Source organism: Balearica regulorum, chromosome 24 (genome assembly GCF_011004875.1).
Source record: "Balearica regulorum gibbericeps isolate bBalReg1 chromosome 24, bBalReg1.pri, whole genome shotgun sequence".
NCBI lineage: Eukaryota > Metazoa > Chordata > Aves > Gruiformes > Gruidae > Balearica > Balearica regulorum.
This window is the reverse complement of record NC_046207.1, coordinates 5,617,921-5,640,339: the sequence shown is the minus strand read 5'-3', so window position 1 is coordinate 5,640,339 and position 22,419 is coordinate 5,617,921. Positions and strand designations below refer to the sequence as shown.

Below are 22,419 nucleotides of genomic sequence, written 5' to 3'. Positions count from 1 at the left end.
AAATTGCGTCTTTGCTTCTTCTAAACAGAAATCCAATATAAAGAATGACATTCCCTCAAAACAAAAATATAGCCCATACCTCAAACTGAGTGACAGCAGCATAGCGTGTGTCTCCAGTAGGGGTGGTATATTTACTTCGGTAAAAACCTTTCATTTTATCATTCAGCTCCCCTACAAAGTCTATCTTTAGTGTCCCTGTCCCTGTAACAGAAACAGATGGGGCATTGTTATTTCCATGTGCCAAACAGAACGTTTATTTGGTCTGGACCTTCAGGCCAGGCTACTCAGTTGGCCCCCTGCCCTTCTGAAATAAGACGTCCCTTCAACTCATCTCCACCCATCACTTTTTTTGCCAGCCTCCCTCAAACCCTTCATTCTCCTTACACAAAATAAGCTCCAGCAGAGCAACGCAGGCAAAGTCGGACTCACCACAGCATTTTAGCACTTGATCAGCAAAGGCTGTTCCAGTATTCATTCTCATCTTCTGAACACAATACAATAACCAGGAGAGACCTACCTTAAGGCACCTGAGAAGTCCAATCCTACAATCCTTACCTTGGAGTAAGGTTTGAAAAAGTATAGGATGGCTACGAAGTAATAATAGCATCCTATGAAATCTACTACAAAAGCCAAGACGGAGCATTGGCTGTGTTCAAGCTTGTAAGTCAATTAGTCTCAGGATTTATTCTGCCCTCGATGTCTCAGTGCAAAAGGGGAAACCTGATCTTGATCAGAGAGGCAGCATGCCAATATCCCACAGAATCACACACTAAAGTTTTATCACCCTAGAATCTTTATATTTGTATTTGTCAAGATGAAATAAAACTGCTTTTTCAAATTGAAGAGCTGAGTTTCAATTGACAAACTCCTCATAGCAAAAAACCTGTGGTAGTTTCAAAAGAATTAGTACATTCATGCCTAGGAAAATACTGCAGTAATTCAGATTAGCTCAGTCTCAGTAAGAGGAAAACAGATCATCAGTAGTTAACATAAATAGCTTCTCGGCCTAACTCCCAATAGCAGGTAAATAATTAGAGTCACCTCAGGTGTTGGAAGCAAACATCACCATTAGTGAAACATTTTCAATTCCAGAGGCTCACAAAGTGACTTACAGTGGACAGACTCCTTAGGGAGCACTATCGTTGCAGTCAGAAACTTCAGGGAAAACAGAGCTGTCCTGCTCTGGCTTTTTCAAGTTCAAATATCTTAAACACAGGTTGAAACAAGCAGAAAGCATGAAAATAGCTCTTACCTTTTTGAAGAGTACTGGGAAAGGAGAGAGTAACCTTTTCATCCTCATTTTGATAGTTGAACCCTGTGGCATGTACCTCTGAAACAGAAAAACAGACTACTTTGAAATAAGCCCCAGAGGTGTTTGCAACTCATGAACATTTAAAATTAACTGAATCAGCTGAATCCAACAACATGCTGTAGTTACTGAACAGATCAATGAAGGTTTTGAATAATTCAAAGTGATATAAATGCAAGCAACCAAAGAAACACCACCCATTGTCGGAGTTCCACGTTACATTATCTTGTTTCAGACAGCTAAATCTACCACATTTACATCAGACTCAAAGCACCACCTCCATGCTCCTTCCACCTCTACCATACATCCCGTCCATCAGAACGCTGCACTCATACATGGCGGGGAAGTCTTCTGCTATGCAGAGTAATGAAAGCTGTACTGTTAAATTGTAAACTTGCAGTAAGAACTATATCCCGTAGAATGCCGGTAAAGCTGGTAATGACTACTACAATCCTGACAAACGGTAAAATATCGCACAAAACTTCCCCTCAATATTAAATGCTTACATCAGTGCAGCAGGCTTCTTATTAATTATTCCAAACAGGATGCTTATGATTTATTTAACTAGTTTGTGGCTCTCACTTTGAAAAGCACACTAATATCGACAGCAAGGTGGTTTTGTTTGGTTTTAACCACAAAGAAAAACACAATGTTGGTTTTATTTAAAAATTGTCTTCAGAACCAGGGCATCCAAAATCAACCAGAATATTAAGCAGAATGGCATTTGCACAGCATTGGATCTATTTGTGGATGCAAACATCTGAACTACGAGGCCAAGCTGGATAGATGGGGGAGGGAATCGGTACACAGGAATTAAACTGTCCTGCAGCTTAGACTTAGCAGAGCCCAGGGAGAATACCTGGTGTTGCTTCTTCCTTCCTAATTCATTGAGTCTCACTCGTTGCATCCAAGGTGATGTACATCTCTGCTCCTTCAACCAAAAACCTAAAATAGCTATGTAGGACCTCACTGTGCAAGTTCTGCTACCTATGTCGCTCCATACTCAACCACCACAGTAACCAGCTATCTTTAAGGAATGTAAATCTGCACCAAAATAAATGAGCAATGCTTTCTACCGCACATCAGCATCTTGAACTACCAAACTTGGTAAGCCTGGACACAACAATACATCCTTCTATGCAGATACACTGACGTATAATTCTAGATTTATAAATACAGTAAACATCTGGCAGTCCAGCACAGTTTTGGAAGGTTCAGGAAACGCACAGACCAGTTTAAAGAAGCAGCATTCCTAGTACAAGCTGCCTGTCCCATCCCACTTCTATCACTCAAATTGAAGTGAAAACACACTTAGGATATTGAAATGCTAGTGAGGGTCTAGCAATCTTTTCCAGGTATTTTCAAAATTGACCAAGGAAGAAAGATTCAGTAAATAGCTTCAATTATCTACTGAAATAGATACTAGTTTTGAATGGTTATAGAAAAAAGGACAAAAAAGAATACTGGAAAGTACTGTGACACAGAGAAGTGAACACCCCAAAAGAAAAACCTACCACTATATCAACTGCTTCGTTACATGAAATTCTGAATGACAAAGCTTGTTTGAAACAACAATTTACTTTACAGAATGAAGTGTTCCACACTCAAGTATCATTACAAGAATCCAGGTACTCTGTTTCAGAGGCAGCCTAAGCACATTCGCAAGATGTTCAGCTAAGTTGTTCCATATGTGACAGAAGTAACTGGAAACATGTTTTTATTTTTATAAAATTTAAAGAGCTATTTATTCTGGAATAGTATGATTTCAGCCTTAAGTCAGAGTTAATACCAACCTCTGCTCACAGAGAACATAAATGCAGAAACTGCATGAATGCATTAGTCTTAACTACTGGTTTCACAGTGCTCTGCTCAGCGTTTAATCAGAGTTAACCATCATGCTAGGGTAAAAAATTCTAGCTGTAAAACAATTCTAGCTGTAAAAAACAATTCTAGCTGTAAAAAAAAAATACAGTACAGAAACTAATTCAAGAAAAAAAAACTCTTTACAGGATCAAGTAGAAGAACTTTAGACTACTAGTCTAAAACAGTTAGAAGAAGAGTTCCAAGAGTTTTAAGATCAAGTGTAAGAGGGATGAGATAGACCATTTAAACAGAAGATATGCCAAGGACATCACAATGCCAGCAAGCATTGGACAATGAGCAACAAAAAGTAAAGGTTTAGCTTCTCTTGTGATACCTCTGTGGAATACTGAGGCAGAAAGGAGACATTATAAGAGAGCTGGAGAGAAGATATTCAGGGGAACAACGCTAGCATACAACACACTAGTCTGGAAGTGGGCTTCCAAGTAACAGAGAGTGGAGCTGATTGCTGACTACATCGTTTTGATCCAATGAATTTTGACCCCGGCTATCTTTAGAGTCCAACAGACAACAAATCTGTTGTTCTGCGATAGCATGTTAGTGACCTCGGTCAGACGGGCTGAATACCTGTTGGAAATTTATGTTAGCCTGCCTGGGAGGAATCCTGCTGCTGGACAACCTGCAGATGCTGAGCTGTCAGCCTGTGGTCAAGAGGCTAAAGGAAAACCTGAGAAACCTCTGATAAAGATCAGTACAAGAATGCAGAAACACTCCACTCATTTATTTTAAAATGACCACAGCAAACCAAAAACATTTGTATCTTTTTACAACTTCTAATGGAAACAATCTGATACTGAAGACAAACAATACCATGACTTCAGGATCATAGTTCCAACCTACTGAAACTGAGAAATACAGAAGAATGCATGTTATGCAGATCTTCTGCCAAAAGTTGACAATGAATATCAAGTTTCCCCCTCCTCCCCTCCCAAATGTGAAGTCCTCCTAAGTGTATTTGAATTTGTAGCTCCACTACTTTATAACCTTTTTAACCTCTACTAGGAAAGCCATAGGAAAGACAATTAACATTACCGGTGCTAGAAAAAGGTGAAGACCTGCAGGTTTTTTCCCCCCTGCAACAGGCTGGAAAAGCATATTAACACTTGCAGAAAGCAACCTTGTTTCAAAGAACTTCTCAACCTTATTTTACAGTGTTAGATCCCAATACCCTAAGGTTAGAAACAATGTTTAAACAAGTTATAGTTTAAATGGACTGGAAGCTGCCACCTCAGGAGCATACTGATGGCAATCTCCACTAAAGGAGTCTTGTGATACCCCAGGACTGCCCCACTTGCCATGACAACCAGCCTCTGATGAACACTAAAAAGCAACAGCAAGAGTACATCTGGAACAAAAGGTAACCCTCATTTACAGTTTCACAAGATGTGTAGTCATTGAGGAGTTGGTGTCTAGAACAGTATCTTTCCATGTTCAACTCCAGCAACTTTTTTTAATTATTAAAGCTGCTGCTTATATATCAACTTCTGAAACAGCAGAATATAAATGAAAGATTCAAAGTTGTTTGTTTTTTTTTTAAACTATTCAGTGCCAATAATTTAATCCAGAGCAAAAGAACCAAGGAAAACCATCAACAATACTTTTTGTTAGAGTTTAAGAGAACTGCTTATAACAAAGATGTAATTGCAGTAAAAGGCTGTCTGAATTCCTAACAGTGTTGAATACAAAAGCTCCTGAAGAGAACAACACAATTTTGGCAGCCTACTAACTTTGGAGAGTTTGGCACTGCAAGGTTGCAAGTTAATCACTAGCACATTAGTACACAGTCTGGACCAAGTCGCATGAGAAAATGAAAAGCTGCTAGTGCTCCACGTCTTTGGAAAAAATGCATAAAAATCAGATCGAGCCACCCTCCCAAACTCGGAGCACTACATATCAAATTTTACAACGGCATTTTAAATAAATTACAGTCCTTTTACAGAGTACTTCCTGAAATTGCACAGTAACCAGATGGATACATCAATTAATGATCCCAATTTCTGTATTACATGCTTATAAATGTGGATCCTAGCCAAACGTTTTAAGCAATGTCAAATGTGCACGTATTTCAAAGTGTACACAAAGCCAAGTGCAGTAGCCCTCCTTCCATGGCATAGAGAAGTCACAGGCAATTAAGGTATGGTAGCTTAATGAACTTGCATTCATCAACTGAGCTGCAGTGACTGTGTGCACTCTGCCTACTCTACCCGCAAATTAAACACGTTAGCTTAAAACATCTATGTGTTGACATAGCATACACAGTCCTCCTTCAGCATTAGCCACTGAACTATGGCGATGCAATTCCCGAGAATGCTAACGCTTTCGAGCCCTTTCACATCTTTTCACGTTTCAAACCAGTGGTTGTAAAATCCTTTAAAGGAGTCAGAAGTATTCTCACTTATCAGATATTCCCAAACTGCCCATCCCAACGCATCCCAGGCCTCCTTAAAAAACCCACCATTAAAAATTCTGTCACATCAAGTCCTCTCCAGAAGAAAGGATGAAGACAAGCTTTTCTACAACAAAGAAAGATTTCACAACTGGCTTAAACAAATCTAGCCTGCTACAGGCAGAGACAGTAGTCTCATTTTTCCCACCTGGCCCCAGATGCACGTTCCCATTCCCTTCCTTCCACTGGCATTCACATACAATCACCAGGAGCAGGAAGATGATCTGTCTCCAAGCTGCCTTTTTTTCTTTTTTTCTTTCCTCCTTGTAGAGGCAGTTTTCAGCCAGTGCTGTTTCCTGATCCACACGGCTGCTCAGCAGCACAAACACGAATGCCAACAGGAGTGGGCCAGTGCCATTGCCCCTTTCCACAGCAGCATGCTATGAGGCTGCCTTACGATCATAGTGAAATGGTAGTGCTCCCAGGCCAAGGGAAAGCATTGCTTAGAGACACTGGGGTCACATTGCTTAGCTTTCCAGAAGCGCTAGTCATCTTTTGTTAAACATCAGCTGAGGGTTTGCCTTAACCCCAGCATCCAAGCATGTTCCTACTATACTGGGAAGGAAAAGACTAAAATAATGAGTACTGGCCTTAAAACCTTTTGAAGGTTGAAGTACAAATCAAAGTTCACTTGATTATTTCTGCTAAACAAACATCACTGTGGTTGCTGGCTGTTTTCTACGCAAAACTGGCAACTGCTACCCTCCATGCATCTCTAAATTTAAAGAAGATGCTTTAGATCCCCCAGTATCTGGAAAACTTTCCAAGCTAAACAAAGGCAACGTGATTCACTGATTATTACTTCAGCACAATTTCACAGCTCCTTAAAAGAGAGATTAACAGGAAGCTCAAACTACTCGGCATTCAGTAGTATGAAACTCAATTCCCTAAAATTTAACTTAAGAACCAGCTTGCTTAGGAATGCCTTTTTAGTTCTTCATTTAGCTGAGCAAAGTCAACCATTTGGACAAAGGCAGTAAAGCACGCACGCACCTAAACACTAAGGCTGCACTATAAACGTTGGACTACAAATGCTAAAAACTAGCTTCTGGAAAAAACACCACAAAAATTGCTCCTTATGATTAGTGGGAGGAGCCAGTCACAACATCAGCAATGGAAAACTCAGTCTTTTTAGCAGCTTTGTTCCATTACAGCATACCTGGCACAAATGGCAAATCCACAATCTCCAGTTCCAATGACTAGACTAGTTTTATGATGAAACAGAGAATTTTTCTACTCCAAAGTACTGCGTAAGCAATCTTTCCTGGTTTATTATTCCCTATCACCCAATTGTGAATTATGCAGCAAAATTTTTTACTTTGACTTTAAGGCTTCAGAGATCCTCCCTCAGCTTCCTGTCAAATATTGGGCAATAATCTGATTTCCCTGCAAATCTGCATTAAAATTCCAAAGGCTAAATTCTACTCTCTGCTGTATCCACCTCCAGAAGAATGAATATGAGGGGAGGGAAAACACAGCCCACAGTTCCAGCTAAGATTTCTGTTGTTGTACAGCCACAGTGTAATAGGCACTCACGACTACCAAGAATTATTAGCAAAATAATAAACTATTCTGCAGGAAAGTCAACAGATCACCTCCATAAACAAGGGAAAGGTATCTGTCGAACAAGAAGGTCTCTTTCACACAGCTACTTTTCAGAACAGAACCACACTTGAAAGAAGATAAGTGACCGATTATCTTTTGTCTCACATTTACAGACAAGCATGAGACATTCTTCCCCACTGAGGTACAGAACCAAAAGAGGTAACGATTCTTCACTAAAGCCTCTAAAGGAGAAAACGTCACCAACTTCTCGCTCATTTTCAAACATACTATATAGGCAATTGGTGCGAGGCTCACCTAAGTAACTAAATCCAAATGATCTGGCTGATATTTCTGTTGGTTCATTGGACTATATTTCATACTCTGTTTTTGAGACCAGTTATACAATTACCAGGCAAAAGCTGTGCACAATAGAAGCATTAGCAAGACTGACGTGATCTGTATCAACAGGTGCCAGCAAAGAGTCTGCCAATTTCATGCAATTTTACTTCCAAAGCCATTATACTAGTTGGCAGTTTACCAAACTGAAAGATATGTTTTAACCCCGTGAAGCCTGAGTATAATTATAGTAAACACACAACAAAGCTGCACCTCAAATATTTATGATACAACAGTTTGAGAGGGGAGTGCCTATACCATAGCCAGAGTGCTGTACTCGTACTGCTGTGTGTCCAGAGCACCACATTCAAGGCTATCTGAAAAATCAAAACAAAGGAATTTAAGCCACAGAAACTCACTTCCAGTGTACTTGGTTTTAAGTCTCCATTAAGCTCTACTATTAATACTTTGAAGTTACAAGGAGAGTATATCACTGTTAAAGAACAGAAAAATAGATCCCTACAAGAAGGAAATCAGCTCTGAAAACAACAGAGATAATACATAAAATAGAGAGGATCTCTATTTTAGTGTATTTTTCATGATTTGACTGGAAAGAGACTTTATTCCTAGGTACCTTTCCCATTTATTTTCATTTTCTCAATGACAAAAATAAAAAATTAATAGGTGGTTTGGGCCCATGGCACAGTGGTACGTGGAACAGACTCCATACATACCCTGCTATTACTACCACTCTTGTTATCGCCTCATAACTCAGTACAAGAAATAGCTCCAGGAATGCTTAGCAACCCAGTGCATCCAATCAACTAAAGATCACTAACGGCAGCACGTGAAAGGCACGCAGGAATGGAGCGCCAGGGTACAACCCGGGAGTCCAAATCGAGCACGTAGGAAAGAGCGCTCTATTCTTTCTCTATCAAAATTCAGTGGCCAGGGTCCAGGCTCTTTGGTAATATTCTTCTCTGCCGCCCTCTCTCGCTGCGACTGCGCTTCCTGCAGTGAGCTCTACTTTTCCACAACACACCCACTGAACGCTACTTCCTCAGGACAGAGTTCCCCATCTACTTAAGCGCTGCTCAGCTGCTCTCAACTGACTTAAGAGTTCCTCTGGCTTCTTTAATACTATATTAAAAACAAAAAAAGTCAAACCAATTTAAATGCAAAGACTCATTGCAGATAATCCACCTGTCACATATAAATCTATCAGTCATAGGATAACATCACTACAACAAGAACTGAAATTGTCCCAAATCCAGTCCAGAAAATTAAGATTTCTTTTCTTCTTTGGGTGTTCAAACACAGCTCTTCTCTCCAACTTCCTTCAGCTGTTGCATAAGCATACTAGAGAAGTTTAAACCTAATCAAAGGAACACCTTTCTCCTATCCATCACCAAGATGATACCTTGAATTCACAATCATGGTTTCAACAAAGTGTTTCATGACATCATTGTGGCATTTTCCTTATAGAAACAGAAGCTCCGCAGAGCCTTTGTCTTCTGAATGACTTAAGAAACAGTTGTACACAGTGGATCAAATAGCTACTGTGTTTGAAACAGCAAAGGTCCATAAGAAATTCAGAAAGGCTTTGAACACTGTTAGATCATCACTCTGTTTCAAGGAGCTTATTTTCCACACCTTAATCACTTCATGTTTCAATTACTAAAACTTTTTTTGTGTCTGCTAAATCTCCTCAAAATATAACTGGGGAAGATATCAACTACTATAACTGTGTGTTACAAACAGGTAACGCTTCTTCGATTTCACCGGTAAATTCCAGCCTTTCACTGAACCAGACCCCAAACATTGTCGTCTCCACACAATCACTTTTTTCCATGTTACCCTTACACCCGGAACATCCTGCTAAATGTCAATTAACTGTCTTCTGTGCTTTTCCATATCCTTCCCCATGAGTATTTCCTACTGCAGACCATTATTGAAGCATTCCTTATCTAAGCCCTTGTCACAGATTTTGTCAGTATTGTGAAGTCCATAGGTACAGATCACGTTCATACACAGGTATCCAGTATAAAGACAAATAATCATGTCAAAACAGTCAGACATCCTTTTGTCTACAACACTCAGACATGATGGAGTAGAACACAGATTTTATGGAAGTTTGAGCTAAGTTTTTTTAAACATAATGCAAATGGTAGTGATGAGAAAAGAATAAAGGTTAGCTAATTAATTTGGGGCTTCTAGGGGTAGGTTAGTTTATAAAACTATTACATAATTTTGCAATCAAATTTGTTGGCAACAGCACCTCACATCAGAAATGAAATAGATCAACATGTAAAAACTCCAGCAAAAAAGAATTCCTACCTTCGTCTCCTTCTGGCGCATAGGAAGCTGTAATAATGTCAATGTCAGCACAGTTCATCACAATTTGGTTGGTTGCCTGTTTCACCTGGAAGAGAAATTTTATGAGCATCAGGAAGAAATTGTGTTCCCTGCTCTCTTAGGTAGGCATTCCCACCTCTCTTTAATCAAAAGCCCCCTCCATCATCAAGAGTTTGAAATAAAATTTAGTGCCTGAGACTGGTAAAAAAGATATTCCACTGACTGCTCTCATTTGTTCCAGAACACGCGTACTTGAATCGTGTTCAAGCCATTCAGGCCTACTTATCAACACTAAATTATTTAAGGGAATGAACTGCCTGTTAAAAATCAGTATGTAAGCTTGACAACAGGGCCCTTGTACATGCCTGGGAATCCAAGACCAATAAAAATAGATAGAAGAGCCTGTAAGCTTCCTTTTAGAGATGACCTACAGGAGACTATAGTAAAAGCCTTTGAACACAAACTTACATCTTTCAGAGATGATCAGAAAGAGAACCTACGGTACTGTGTTCTAAACTGTCGACACTGTAAGAACTTCTTAGGTTAAAAACATCTGCCAAGAAATTCGCCTTTACATTTTCCTGAAAGCTTTCCTTCTGCCAACTCTTGGCTACGCGCACTTTGCTTTATTTAACAAGTGGCCAGCTCCCAGCGTAGTAATGAACTGTCTCACTGTGCCAGCTTTCTATTTGGATGCAAGAGCTCAAATACAGAGAAATTAAAATTAAATATCAATTAATTACAAAGGGGTAAAATATTTGGGAATTAAACTAGAAATTATTTTAAAACTTATGGTTGAAACCACTAGAATCATCGCACTGGATTGAGCTGGTAGTCCTGCTAGTCCAGGATACAGTTTCTAGCAGTAGATAACGCCAGTACTTTAAATAAAGGAGAAACAATTTCTGTAACAGCCAACTAGAGTTTAACATATGCACAAATGAACTGCTTCCTACCCCAGAGAGTAAGCTCCTTAAAGCATAAGGACTTGTATCCTTTGGGTTTTCAATCTTATAACCTTAAAATGCCCTATTAACACCTGTACCCACCACTCTAGCTATCCATGCTTGAACACACAGCAGAGCCCAACTTCGTGATGGAAACTGGTTCCCATGAATCCAGAGCTCCTTTGCCCCTGTAGCAAAATCAGCAAAGTGCTCTCACCATTCAGGCATCTGAATGTAAACGCGTTTATTACAAGGAAAGCCAAAATAATAATCCATGAAGTTTTACAGCTGAAACAGATACTTATCACTCTGCCATAAAGGAGCTGGTGTCTACACAAGATGAGTACATGGAAGCAGATATTCAGTCTGAAGCTGTTCTACCTAGGCTCGCTACCTAAGGAATGGTTCCTTAGTCATTGTGTACATAAAAACCAAATTCAAGTCTAGTCAGTGATAAGAGAGGCTTAAGAAATTTAAATGTATAACTTAATAGGCGTACCCACATTCTAAGAACGGTCCATCTAGTCTGATAATCTGTGAACCGAAGGGCCAATACCAGATACTCCAAGGAAAGCCAACCCCCGCAGTGGATGGTTAACACAAGACAAACCTACCTCAGAAGTTTCTTTCTAACCTCAGCAAATGTCTTTGGCTTATTTGCTTCTGAAGCAAATGTCTATGGCTTATTCCTATTAACAGAATTGTTTGTCTAATAAACAGTACATAAGGGCTTATACTTTTTTTACAAGAGTAACTATTAGTGCATCTTTCCAAATCCTGCTTGTCAGTCCTCCTGCAATGGTGGGTCCTACAGAACTGTGCAGAACAGCTGTGGTGGTTTCACCATGTTGCCTCTTTATGGTAATAAAATCAAAACAATGTTACCTAATAAACTTAACCTGATTCTAAAACCAACATGCTTGCAAAGCATAAAACAAGCAAATGTAACAGCTGAAGTGACACAGGTTAGATCTGATGGTTCTAGTAGATTTACAATCTGGGCTTTTTTTAGGTTTTTTTTCCAATTTGGTGTGCATCAAACTAAAGGATTACAACACTTCCCAAAACCTAAGATCAAAGCCCAACAATTTTCATCACAATATTAGGGATTGAGGTTTTTCAAGGTCTTCTAAAACACAGAAAAACCAGAACGAGAAAAGCTTTTTATAAATGTCTAGCAGAGACCTTTATTCAATCTACAAATCCAAATCTCTCCGGATTAAGAATTCAAGATGCATAAAGAGCTGTCCAAATTGGAGACAATACTGGGTTTAACAATAGGCTTGATCTTTAAAAAACAACCTCTTCTGAGGACAGAAGAATTTTCAGTGTAGCACTGTGCCTGCAAAATAAGAAAGTTTAGGTTTAAGCAGAGGCAACTTCAGAAGCTCCTTAGAAAGGCAATTACCTATTTTAGATTTTTTTCTTACCTCCTACAAATACTGAGCCAGTTTTACAAAAGAGTGCAACATACTAGAAAACATTTAAAGGGACTGAGTGAACCAGTGAAAAAATGTTAGCCCTCCAACTCCCAAAAAATGAAGGGCAAAATTCAGCATGCAGATATGAATATCGACAGTGTACTGTACAGCACACTTCTGAGGCTCTCATAATTTAATTCAGTGAGGAAAAAAAGAGTTTTCATGTTGACACACAGGCTCTAGCATGACAGCCTCCTCCCTCTGATCCACTAAAAATAATGAAGTACAGACACACCTCTAAGAACAAAAGCAAAACAGAACTATAAACCGCCCAGCATACTTAACTTATGACCACTTTATCTTACAAGAACCTATAGCCTAATGCTTACATACACCATGTATATCATGAAGATGAATGAATGTGTTTTACTGTAACTGATACCTTGAAACTGCTTTTACATTTCTGCTAATACTATGTTTTGGAAGACAGATATTCTGCTCATGCAGTGCTTTTCATGAATGCAATCACATTAAAAGGCAAAAAAGCATCTCACTGCATAAGGTGTAACCAATTACAAAGCTGTATATATGCGAACTGTCACCCTGCTTCACCTTGCTCTATAATACAATAAATTTACTCTTCAACAGGAAGAGGCTAATCAAGGCAAGAGCAAGCTACAAATGTCCACAACGAAAGTAATTTTGCCATAAGGCTGACATGCTTAGAAGCAGCAGATGAACTAAGACCAGTATCTGGAATGAAGAAATGTTTCAAAGCTTTAAACCTGTTGCTTTGGATGAAATTCTAGTAACACCAATCAGAATTCAAATATCTACTGAGATTAGCCAGGCATGGATACCACGAGCAGGTCTGCCCTGCAATAAAACTGCAGACCTTTAAGACTTTGTAACCGTGTCAGTAAACTGCTGTTAGAGTAAGATGAAACGCTCTTCCCAACCCCCTACACATCCACATTCATGCTCAGCAGTCGTTTCTGGGAAGGAAAATCTCACCCAATAGGAGATAACCGCTAAAGTTCCCCCCAAACGTTTTCCAAGGTAGCATCATTTGAGAGAAGAAGAGCTAAAAAGGCTAATTATTTGGCCAAATAGGACTTAAAGATGCTGTAAAGCTTTTGATTTTCACCAGTTATCAGAGCAGGAAAGGACTTGGTGGAAAAACCTTTTTAGGACATAAGAAATGAGAATTTGAATGGCTTCAGTTGAACGACAGCCTACCTGAAATACAGGATCAGCTGCACCAGAAGACATCTTCTATAGTCAAAACTAATTCTCTAGAGCCATTTATAAGACTAGATAATTAAAATCTTGTCACTTGGCTTCACAGTCCTTTTCTGAATGTAGCATTATAACAAGCATGTATGTTTTTAGCATTTTACTCTCTAAAAATAGACAACTAAAATTACCTCAGTTCTGTTCCAGGATGTATCTTTTTAAGACTTTCAAACTTCAATGAGAAAATGAATAAAATGTTTTATTCATCTGCATCTCAAGCAAATTATGGTAGCCAAGTAGTAAAATTACCAATGTCACGACTAATTGGCCCACTGGAAAAATTCACTTCATTCCAAAGAGCATCCAACTACGTTCATCTGTAGCAGTCACACATACTTCAGAAGTGTCAAATTCACACAGACAAGAAAAATCCCTTTGCAACTGCGATCAATGCAATCACCTTAGCCTGATGAATTACAGAACCGAGAGAGGCCTTTCTGCGGGGAGAAGAGCAAAGGCGTTCCTATTTGTGAAGCTTGAACACTCAGCATGGTACCTTTAACACCCAAACTCAGATCCAGTTCTACGTGCCGGTGATGCAAGTTACAACGCTGGATAACACGGCTGTATATTTATACTAGACAACATCCCCCCCCCAGGAGATACTGAGCACAAATACTACACCCATTTAGCTTAATTTTTCAAGGTTTACATACAAGAGTGTCACAATTAATCTTTAACTGGCATGCAGCAGGATCAGAAGACTACACATTCTTTAGTCTAGCAGATACTGCATAATTAACCTATAAAAAGCAACAGATACAGGTTAAACATTGCTAAATATAACAGAGTATCCTTAAGACATATTAAGGGGACTGCGAAAGATATTTAAAAGGGCCATCTACCTCAGGTTGTAAATTCTTTAAAGATAGGTTGCTTTGCAACCAAGAAACACCTCACTGTAGTTTCCCATCAAGAAATGAATCACCACACAATACTCTCCAAAGAGGGTAATTTATATAGAGGTAAATACCAGGAAGTCAGAAGACAACCATGCACCTTTCTGAAGCTCTGCACCGCTGCACCCTGTGCCGGACAGGTGATCGTTTGGAGTCGTGACAGCGTTAAGAACTTCCATTTAGAAGCTTAAAACAACCGTTGAACTTTACCAGCCAGATGTTTGTTTCTGTTGCTAGTTACTCACATTTGCCTTTTCAGCACGATGCTGAAGAACAGAACGGCCACACATCCCCTCTTTGTTCCAGCCCTCGGTTAGGCCTCCCAGGAGTCAACGCAGAATGGAAAAAAGTTGACCTAGACACTGAGTAATATGAGTGCACTGCACTGATAACTAGACCCTGAGAATCAGGGTTATAATAATTAAATCTCAAGCTAACAGATGAATAAAGTAGATGAACTATTTAAAAAAAAAAAAAATCCTAATTGTGCTCATTCAGAAACATCCACACACACCCAACAAATCAACTGTTTAAAATGCTAAAAGATGACATAATTGACAGAGCAACCATAGGATTGTGAGCAGGCGACTATTTCAGCTCCAGATCTGCTACCGACACGCAGTGTCCAATGCTCCCACAATCACGTTTTGTCCTAACTGCGATAAGGGTTCCTTGTGAAATAGTTCATTTAAGGATTTTTGCTTTTTAACTGTGATAAATGGCAATTATATACTGTCAGTTTATATAATTGGTACACAATTCTACAGACTTCAAAAATATTCATATGACCACAAATTACATTCTTTAAAAAATCTTGAGTAACCGGACAAAACTTAATATATAGGTTACCAGATACTTAACAAGCACAGCTTCAAAAGGCTACGAAATTAAACTATCAAGAGACAGATTTCAGTATCATTCCTTTGTCAAGAACAAATACTAGCTGGAAGGCTAATTCCCTAACCTGAAAACTAGCAGTGCCACAATAAACTACAAACGCATATTATTTCTTTTTAAGGCTTTGAAATCAACCTGGTCACTGCTGACACTGAAGCGACAGCCTTATCTTTTGAATCATAAAAGGCTTTATCCTCTGACACTTATTTGAAGGAGCCATGTAAGCGTAACATTTATTATTGAGGCACAAAGACAAAATGTGTTGTTAAGTTACGTATATGTGCAAAAGCCAACAGAAGTGTACTGCCCCAAAGCCAAGACTGGAAGGTTATTTAACATTTCTTTAGGGCTTGGTGCTCAAGTCGAAAGACTTACCAAAATTCTACACAGAGGGCTGCCAAATCCTACTTAATGGCTGTGAGTGAGAAACACAAACTGACTGATCAAGTGTTTACTTGTAATATCTTGACTAAATATCACAGCCTTCACTAATTCCAGTTTGCTATTCAAAATGCAAAATAACAAAGCAAACAAACACTTCTGATGTACATAATGAAAAGTTTTCCTAATTTTGTGATTAATCACAATTGATTCTGGTGTCAAAGTTTCTGTACTCACCCCGCAGGTCAGAAAGCATCTCTGGTTTAAATACTTGATGTGGATTATCGCTTGTCCAGTCATTATCATATTGGAATGGAGCAGTGGGACTAGTAATTATTCTTGATTGGTTATAAAAAACGATACCTGGATCTTCAAGAGGAGGCAGTATATATTTCCCTACACAAAATCTGGAAAATTCCAAGTTTGTGTCCTAAGATAAAATCACTTTTAGCTCAACAACTGTACAATGTATGCCAAAGCTCTCAAGTATGCTGGAAACAGAATGTTTCTGATGAGCTCCATTCCACCTCGTTACAAGGTGTTAGCAGAAATGGCCAACAGGTCCTTAACTGAACCAATTAAATCCAAAATTTTTTATTTTCTAGATTCATTCCCAGCTCAGTAACAACCAACTAGTAAATGTTAGCATATTCTTAAGTAAACCATTCCCAAAAAGTATCCTGTCCACCTAGTTGTGTAGGTGAGCTGGTTGTTCTTCTTTCCATTAAGATGCTGAAGAGTTACCCTCTAATTTTCTGGAACGTGTCTTTACCATGCTTTGGACACTGGCAGCCACAGCAAACTTCTCCAGATTTCTAACTCGAGACAAGCATGCGAACACTCACCCCGTACACCTTCCTGCACCTCTCCTGTACTTGTTTGCATGCAGCTGGGACATGGCCTCACGATTCTTCGGTTCTTATGGTTGTTAAAAGGTATTTAAAAATAAAGATATATACACTTTAGATATGTTTTTAGAACCTTGCCCTGTATTTTTTTAATTCTCTTTACAGTGGGAGTATCAGATCAGCTCACCATGATGTGAACAAGAGCTTTTTAGAACCTTGAACCCGCCAGATCAGTGTTCTTCCTTAACACATGCCCTCAGCTGGTAGGAAAGTCCAGGATTTTGCATTGTCAGGTGGTATCCATTGGTCTAGGAATTCATTGAGCAATCCTCAGAACAGCAAACAATATTAAAAACATCTCAACAGGACTAAAATCTGCAAACCAGCTCCACAAGAAGCCTCCAAATCTTCGTTACTCCTGGATTTAAACTAAGTTTCCAAGGCTGCTGTTCAATACCACTCTCTCCTCAGTAGCAATGCTGGCTTAAAAAGGCACTACTCCCCTCCCCCCGAGTGTTATTTTTAACCTGGATGATTTCAGTGATCCCATTTACAGCACAGCCCCACAGCTGTAAGAGGACTGAGAAGCAGCAACTTGGGTGCGAAGACAGGAATAGGTGGCTAGGATTAAGACGGAAGAGATTGGGAATTTCTCAAGCTAGCATTTTCACCCAGGCTGACGCACCATCAAACTGAGACCCCAAAGACAGCAGCAGCCTGAGGACTTGAGCTACAACAAAATCCACAAGGCTGTTTACATTTTCAGTATTTCTTCCACATGACACAAACTTACTCATCTCTAGTTGTCTTCCTCCAGGTCCCAAAAGTCACAAGATTCACTATCATCCACAGGCTTTTGCCCTCCCCAACTTCCACAGACACCAGACACTTGCCCAGCAAGGCACTTGCTCTCTTCCGTACCTGCGCTTCAGATTCAGCAGCTTTGTTACCCTAATGCTATCTCATTTTAAAACAAGGTTTTAACCACCTCTTTAGACCAAGATTTAAGTCTGTACACATCTCAGGATTGAAAATCTCACTCAAATATTTTTGAGCTCTCAATACAGTCATGCCATTTTAAGAAAAAGTCCAGTAAGCCCTTACAATTCTATATCTATTTCAAATCATTGCACAAGGAAAGACGTGAAAGCAAATTTAGGAAATCTTGGCACAGCAGCCTGAGAATGACTATGAGACTTCAGGGCTTTCATCGAGCATTCTGGCTTTGAAGCACAAACACGGGGAAGCTTTTGTGTTTCAGAAGGGGCAGAAGACCCAGTGTTTTTAGTTTGCACACCCCTTGCCACTGTGAACCGAGCCTCTCCCTCCACTGACTTCAAGCTTTTCATGACACTGAGGCCTACCAGCTCACTGTACTACACCAGGGGAGTTCTTATTTAATTGCCTATCTGGTAGTTTGTCTTTCCAGCAAAATCCCGAGCCATCTGAATGGCTGGATGTAGGTAAAAGCGGCACGCTGGAGGCTGAAAACAGGAACAGGGTGCTCAACTACGGGATTTGGGGGAAGCCGGGGATACCAGTGAGGCAAATAGCCGTGGCTCCGACCGCTCCACGCCTAACCTACATAGAGACTTTTGCTAGCGGGGCCATTCCGGCAGCGGGCAAGCGGGAGAGAAGCCGGGGACGGTCCGAGCCGAGGGGCAGGGAGCGGGCCGGGCACCCCCCTGCGCAGCCCGAGGGGGAACCCCGGGGCCCGGGGGGAGGCCCCCAGCCCTTCCCAGGCCGCTCCCGCTCCTCTCGGGGGACGGAACGGGGCAGGGCGGAGCGGGGCAGGGCGGGGCGGGGCCCGCGGGCTGCCCTCTCCCCTTCCCCGCCGCCTGGCCCCGGCGTGGGGGGGTATATAGACATATATACGTATAGGCTGAATGGCAAGGGAGGGCGGAGACCGCGGGGGGGGGGGGGGGGGGGGGGGCAGTTCCGAGCGGCCTCCCTGCACCTGCCTGGCCGGCTCCACCGCACCGAGGGCCGGGCCCCGGCCGGGTGACGGGGCGGGGGAAGGCGCTCAGGGCTCGGCGGCGAAGGTGAAAGGGGGGGGATCGGGCCCCCGCGGGCTGACGGGGCTCCCCTAGGGCCCGGCTGAGGAAGGGGAGGGAGGGAGGGAGGGAGGGAGGGAGGGAGGGAGGGGGAGGCCGGGCCCGGCGGGCTGACGGGGCTCCCTCAGGGCCCGGCGGCGGGAGGAGCGGGCTGAGGGAAGGGGTCTCCTCAGGGCCCGGCGGGGGGAGCGGGAGGGAGGGGCCGGGCCGGGCCAGGGCCCTACCTGCACGGCGGCCTCCAGCTTGCCTTCGAAGGTGAAGTCGATGAGGTCGGGCTTGAGGCAGAGTCCGTAGTTGAGGGGGGACACGTCGGCGGGCAGCCGCTCGAAGGGCCGCTTCTCCGGCATGGCGGGGCGGCGGCAGGGGGTGCCGGGCTGCGCGCCCCCCCGCGGCGGGGCGGCGGGGGAGGGGGCGGCGGAGCCGGCGGCGGGGGGCGGGAGCGGGGAGGCTTCCTGCCGGCGACGCGGCGGCCCCGCACCGACACACCGAGAGAGCAGGCGGGCGAGCGGCGGCGACGGAGGAGGAGGAGGAGGAGGAGGGAGAGAGGGGCGGGGGCGCGCGCGCGCTCCCGGCACGAGGCGGCCGGTGACGGGGGGCGGAGGGGGGAGAGAGAGAGCGCGACAGAGAGACAGGAGGAGGAGGAACAGCGCGTGCGCGCGGCAGCGCCACGCGGCCGCGCACGTAGAGTGGCGGGAGCGCGTTGCGTAAGCGGCGCGGGCAGTGCGCGTGCGTCCCGCCTGGCTCCGCTCCACCCCCCCCGACCCCCCCCCCCTCCCCCGCGTGCCGGGCGGTGCGGGGTGCGGGTTAGCGGGGCTCGTGCGGCGCCCGGCGCGTGCGTCGTAACGGGGCGGGGGGGGGGGGGGCTGGCACGGTGCACCCCGTTAACGGGTCACCCGGCCCGGTGTCAGGGGGGCTGGCACGGTGCACCCCGTTAACGGGTCACCCGGCCCGGTGTGTGTGGGGGGCTGGCACGGTGCACCCCGTTAACGGGTCACCCGGCCCGGTGTGTGGGGGGGCTGGCACGGTGCACCCCGTTAACGGGTCACCCGGCCCGGTGTCAGGGGGGCTGGCACGGTGCACCCCGTTAACGGGTCACCCGGCCCGGTGTGTGGGGGGGCTGGCACGGTGCACCCCGTTAAGGTGCTCCGAGGCGGCTGAGGTTGCGGGGGGGGGGGGGGCCCGGCGCGCCCGGTCTGGCAGCCCCGGGGGAGGGAGCGGGGTTGCACCGGGGCTCAGGGTTCCCGGGGGGGGGGGGGGTGGTGCCCTGCGGGGGTGGGCTCCTGCACGGTGCTCCCGAGCGGAGGGGGCTGGGGGGTGCACCCTGGGGCCAAGGCCATGGCGTTGCGTGACAGCTCTGTCCCCCAGCAGCGGGGCAGGGCCCGGGCTCCTCGTGGCACCCATGGGTGCCCCCCGGGCTCCGAGGCCATTGGGAGCCTGTTCGGCCCCACGTCTCCCGGGAACGCATCCTGCCCCGCTTTGCCCCGCCACAGACCTGGCCCCAACCTGGGATTTGTCACTGCTGCTCCGTGGCGCCGTGCTGGTGGCAGCGCCCGGCCGGCCGCAGCAGCCCAGATCCGAACTGGGATTCACCTCTGCAAATGTTTGACGAGCTCCGATACGTCGTGTCCTGTGTTTTCCTGTTAGTTCTCCTCTATGGAGTAATTTTGTATGGATTATTTTTTCCTAGCACCGAGCGGCTGGCACGTCCCGCGCTCTGCACACCGGCCGGGTTTGGGTTTCTCCCGGGCTGCTCGTCACCCTCCCCAATCCTCCGAGCACCCGCTCAGCTCCACGCAGCGTCCGGCCCTTGTATCTGGAGGACGCAGGTCCCTTTCTCCCCGGGTCTGGTCATCTCTGTGCTCCCCAGGTCCAGATAAGGCGATGGGTGCTGGTCACGGACCTCGGGGTACAACTCTATTGCTAACCTCCAGCGTTAAAAAAAATGGTGAGATCGCGTTAAAACCTCTTGGACTTTGCAGCAAAAGTACAGCAATGTGTACGTGTGGAGCAGAGAGAAGGTGTTCTGTCCTCCAGGCTTGCTTTACCTGTCCGGACAGCTCTGTGGGGTTGCTTTTCTCCCCACCCTGAGCTAGCAGCCGCTCTCCTCCACCTCCCCGTGCTTGAACCGCAGCATCGAGGTGAAACCTGAGTGTTGCAGGGCTCCCGGTAAAACCCCAGGGCTGTCGCCGCGCGTGCAGCCCGTCGTGGCCAGGCTCACGTCCTCAAAAGTAAAAAAAAAAAAAAAACCAACAAAAAAACCCCCAAAACTTTTGAGCTCTTGAGCAGAAAGGGGTTTCTCTGCCTTTTCCCGTGGCCGGGCGGCTGCTGCTGCCTGCCCCGGGGTACCGCAGCCCTTCGGGGTTTTCCCGGCTCGCCCCGGGGGTCAGCAGCGCTGCGGAGCATCGCTGGGGCTTGTGGAAGATGCTATGTGAGGAATCCATCTTAAAAAGCTATGTACACAACCCAGCGAACAGTATTTACAGGGTAATAAATGTCCCAAGTGGGTGATGTTGGATGGCTGTTTGGGTTTTTGACAAACACCAGCAGGAAGTTTAAAAATTCTTAATAAAGACTTTATATGGGAAAAAAGAAGGGTGAAAATTTGAATTCCTCTGGAAGAGGAGAATGGCTTTCCCCACACCCGGTTTGCAGGGTGAGAGCCGCAGCCCAACCCTGCTCTCGGCCCCGGGACCTGCCACGCTCCGTATGGCGTTCAACGCGGACCCGATGAGGTCTCAGCCCCCCGAAAGGAAGCGTGCTGCGTCTTTGTGGGTGCCACAACCTCCCTCGTTTTAAGAAGGAAGCACGGCTCGCAGAGGCAGGAAATCATTAATTGCCTTCCACCGCTAGAAACTGCAATCGCTCCTTTTTTTTCCTCCCTCCCCTCCCCAAAGAGATTTATTTTTGCTAAGAGTGGTACCTCGCTGTTTAAAATATAAGTTAGCGCCGAGCGGGAGCGGGGGGTTCGCTGAGACCTGGAGGAGCCGGCAAGCACGAACTGGGGCACGGAGAAAGTACAGACAGCTCTCAGCACGTCGTTATAAAAACCAAACGGCTGATGAGCCTGGGTTCATCTGGGGCTTCTGCGGGGGCCGCATTGTGCTGCAGAGCCCCGAGGAGGGGAAGGGAGACAAGGAAACAGCTGGAGTCGCCGGGGGTTCGGGCAACCGCCGCCCTCCCCTTGCTCCTGCACCCATCCGTCCCGCCCCGCTGCCTCGGTGGGGTGCGAAGCCCCATCGGACGCAGGGATGGTGTCGGCGGGGACGCGTCGGTGGGGATGTCTCGGTGCGTGAGACCTGGGGAACGGGGAAAGTGGCATCGTTGTTCTTACGAGCCAGGTCACGCTTGCAACGGCAGCGGGGTGCTGGGGAGAAAGTCCCGTCTCGCGAGGGAAGGGCTGGAGCGACGACCCCGCGGTTCGTGGGTTGGGCGGGGGGAAGTCTCCGTGCGTGGTTTGCAGCCAGGTTGGACCGAGGAAGACTCAGCCCAGCCGTGCCACGGTCGCGCCGAGAGACCTCGCTGGAGCAAAACGCCCTTCTCCTCCGCCTCACCTCCGCTTTCAGTGCCGTGGCCACGGGTGACTCTTCCCCAGGCGGAGCCGTGGCCGGGCAGGCAGCGAGGTCAGGGGCAGGATAAACCTATTCCTGGAGCAGAGCCGCTGGCCGCTGCGGGAAGCAGGCGGGGGGGGGGTGGGGGGGGTGTGTGGAATTGTCTCCTCTGAGCTTTAATTCCTGCCCCCGATGGCTACGCGGGTCGCTGGGTGCCCTCCCGGTGTGCGCTGGGGGCAGCGAGGGGGCTCGGTGG

At 45.0% G+C, this 22,419-nt stretch overlaps 1 protein-coding gene across 1 annotated transcript in view; it reads right to left on the bottom strand.

The window, feature by feature from the left end:
* NPEPPS (aminopeptidase puromycin sensitive) overlaps positions 1–19,288 on the bottom strand; it is a 39,918-nt gene extending 20,630 nt beyond the window's left edge. Inside the window, exons 1-4 of the mRNA XM_075775174.1 lie at positions 18,840–19,288; positions 9,855–9,939; positions 1,253–1,330; positions 80–201 (exon numbers count right to left, since the gene is read on the bottom strand). Coding sequence (XP_075631289.1) covers positions 80–201; positions 1,253–1,330; positions 9,855–9,939; positions 18,840–18,962 — 408 coding nt within the window. The 5' untranslated portion in view covers positions 18,963–19,288. The remainder of the gene's footprint in view (positions 1–79; positions 202–1,252; positions 1,331–9,854; positions 9,940–18,839) is intronic.
* Between the last annotated feature and the right edge of the window lie 3,131 nt (positions 19,289–22,419).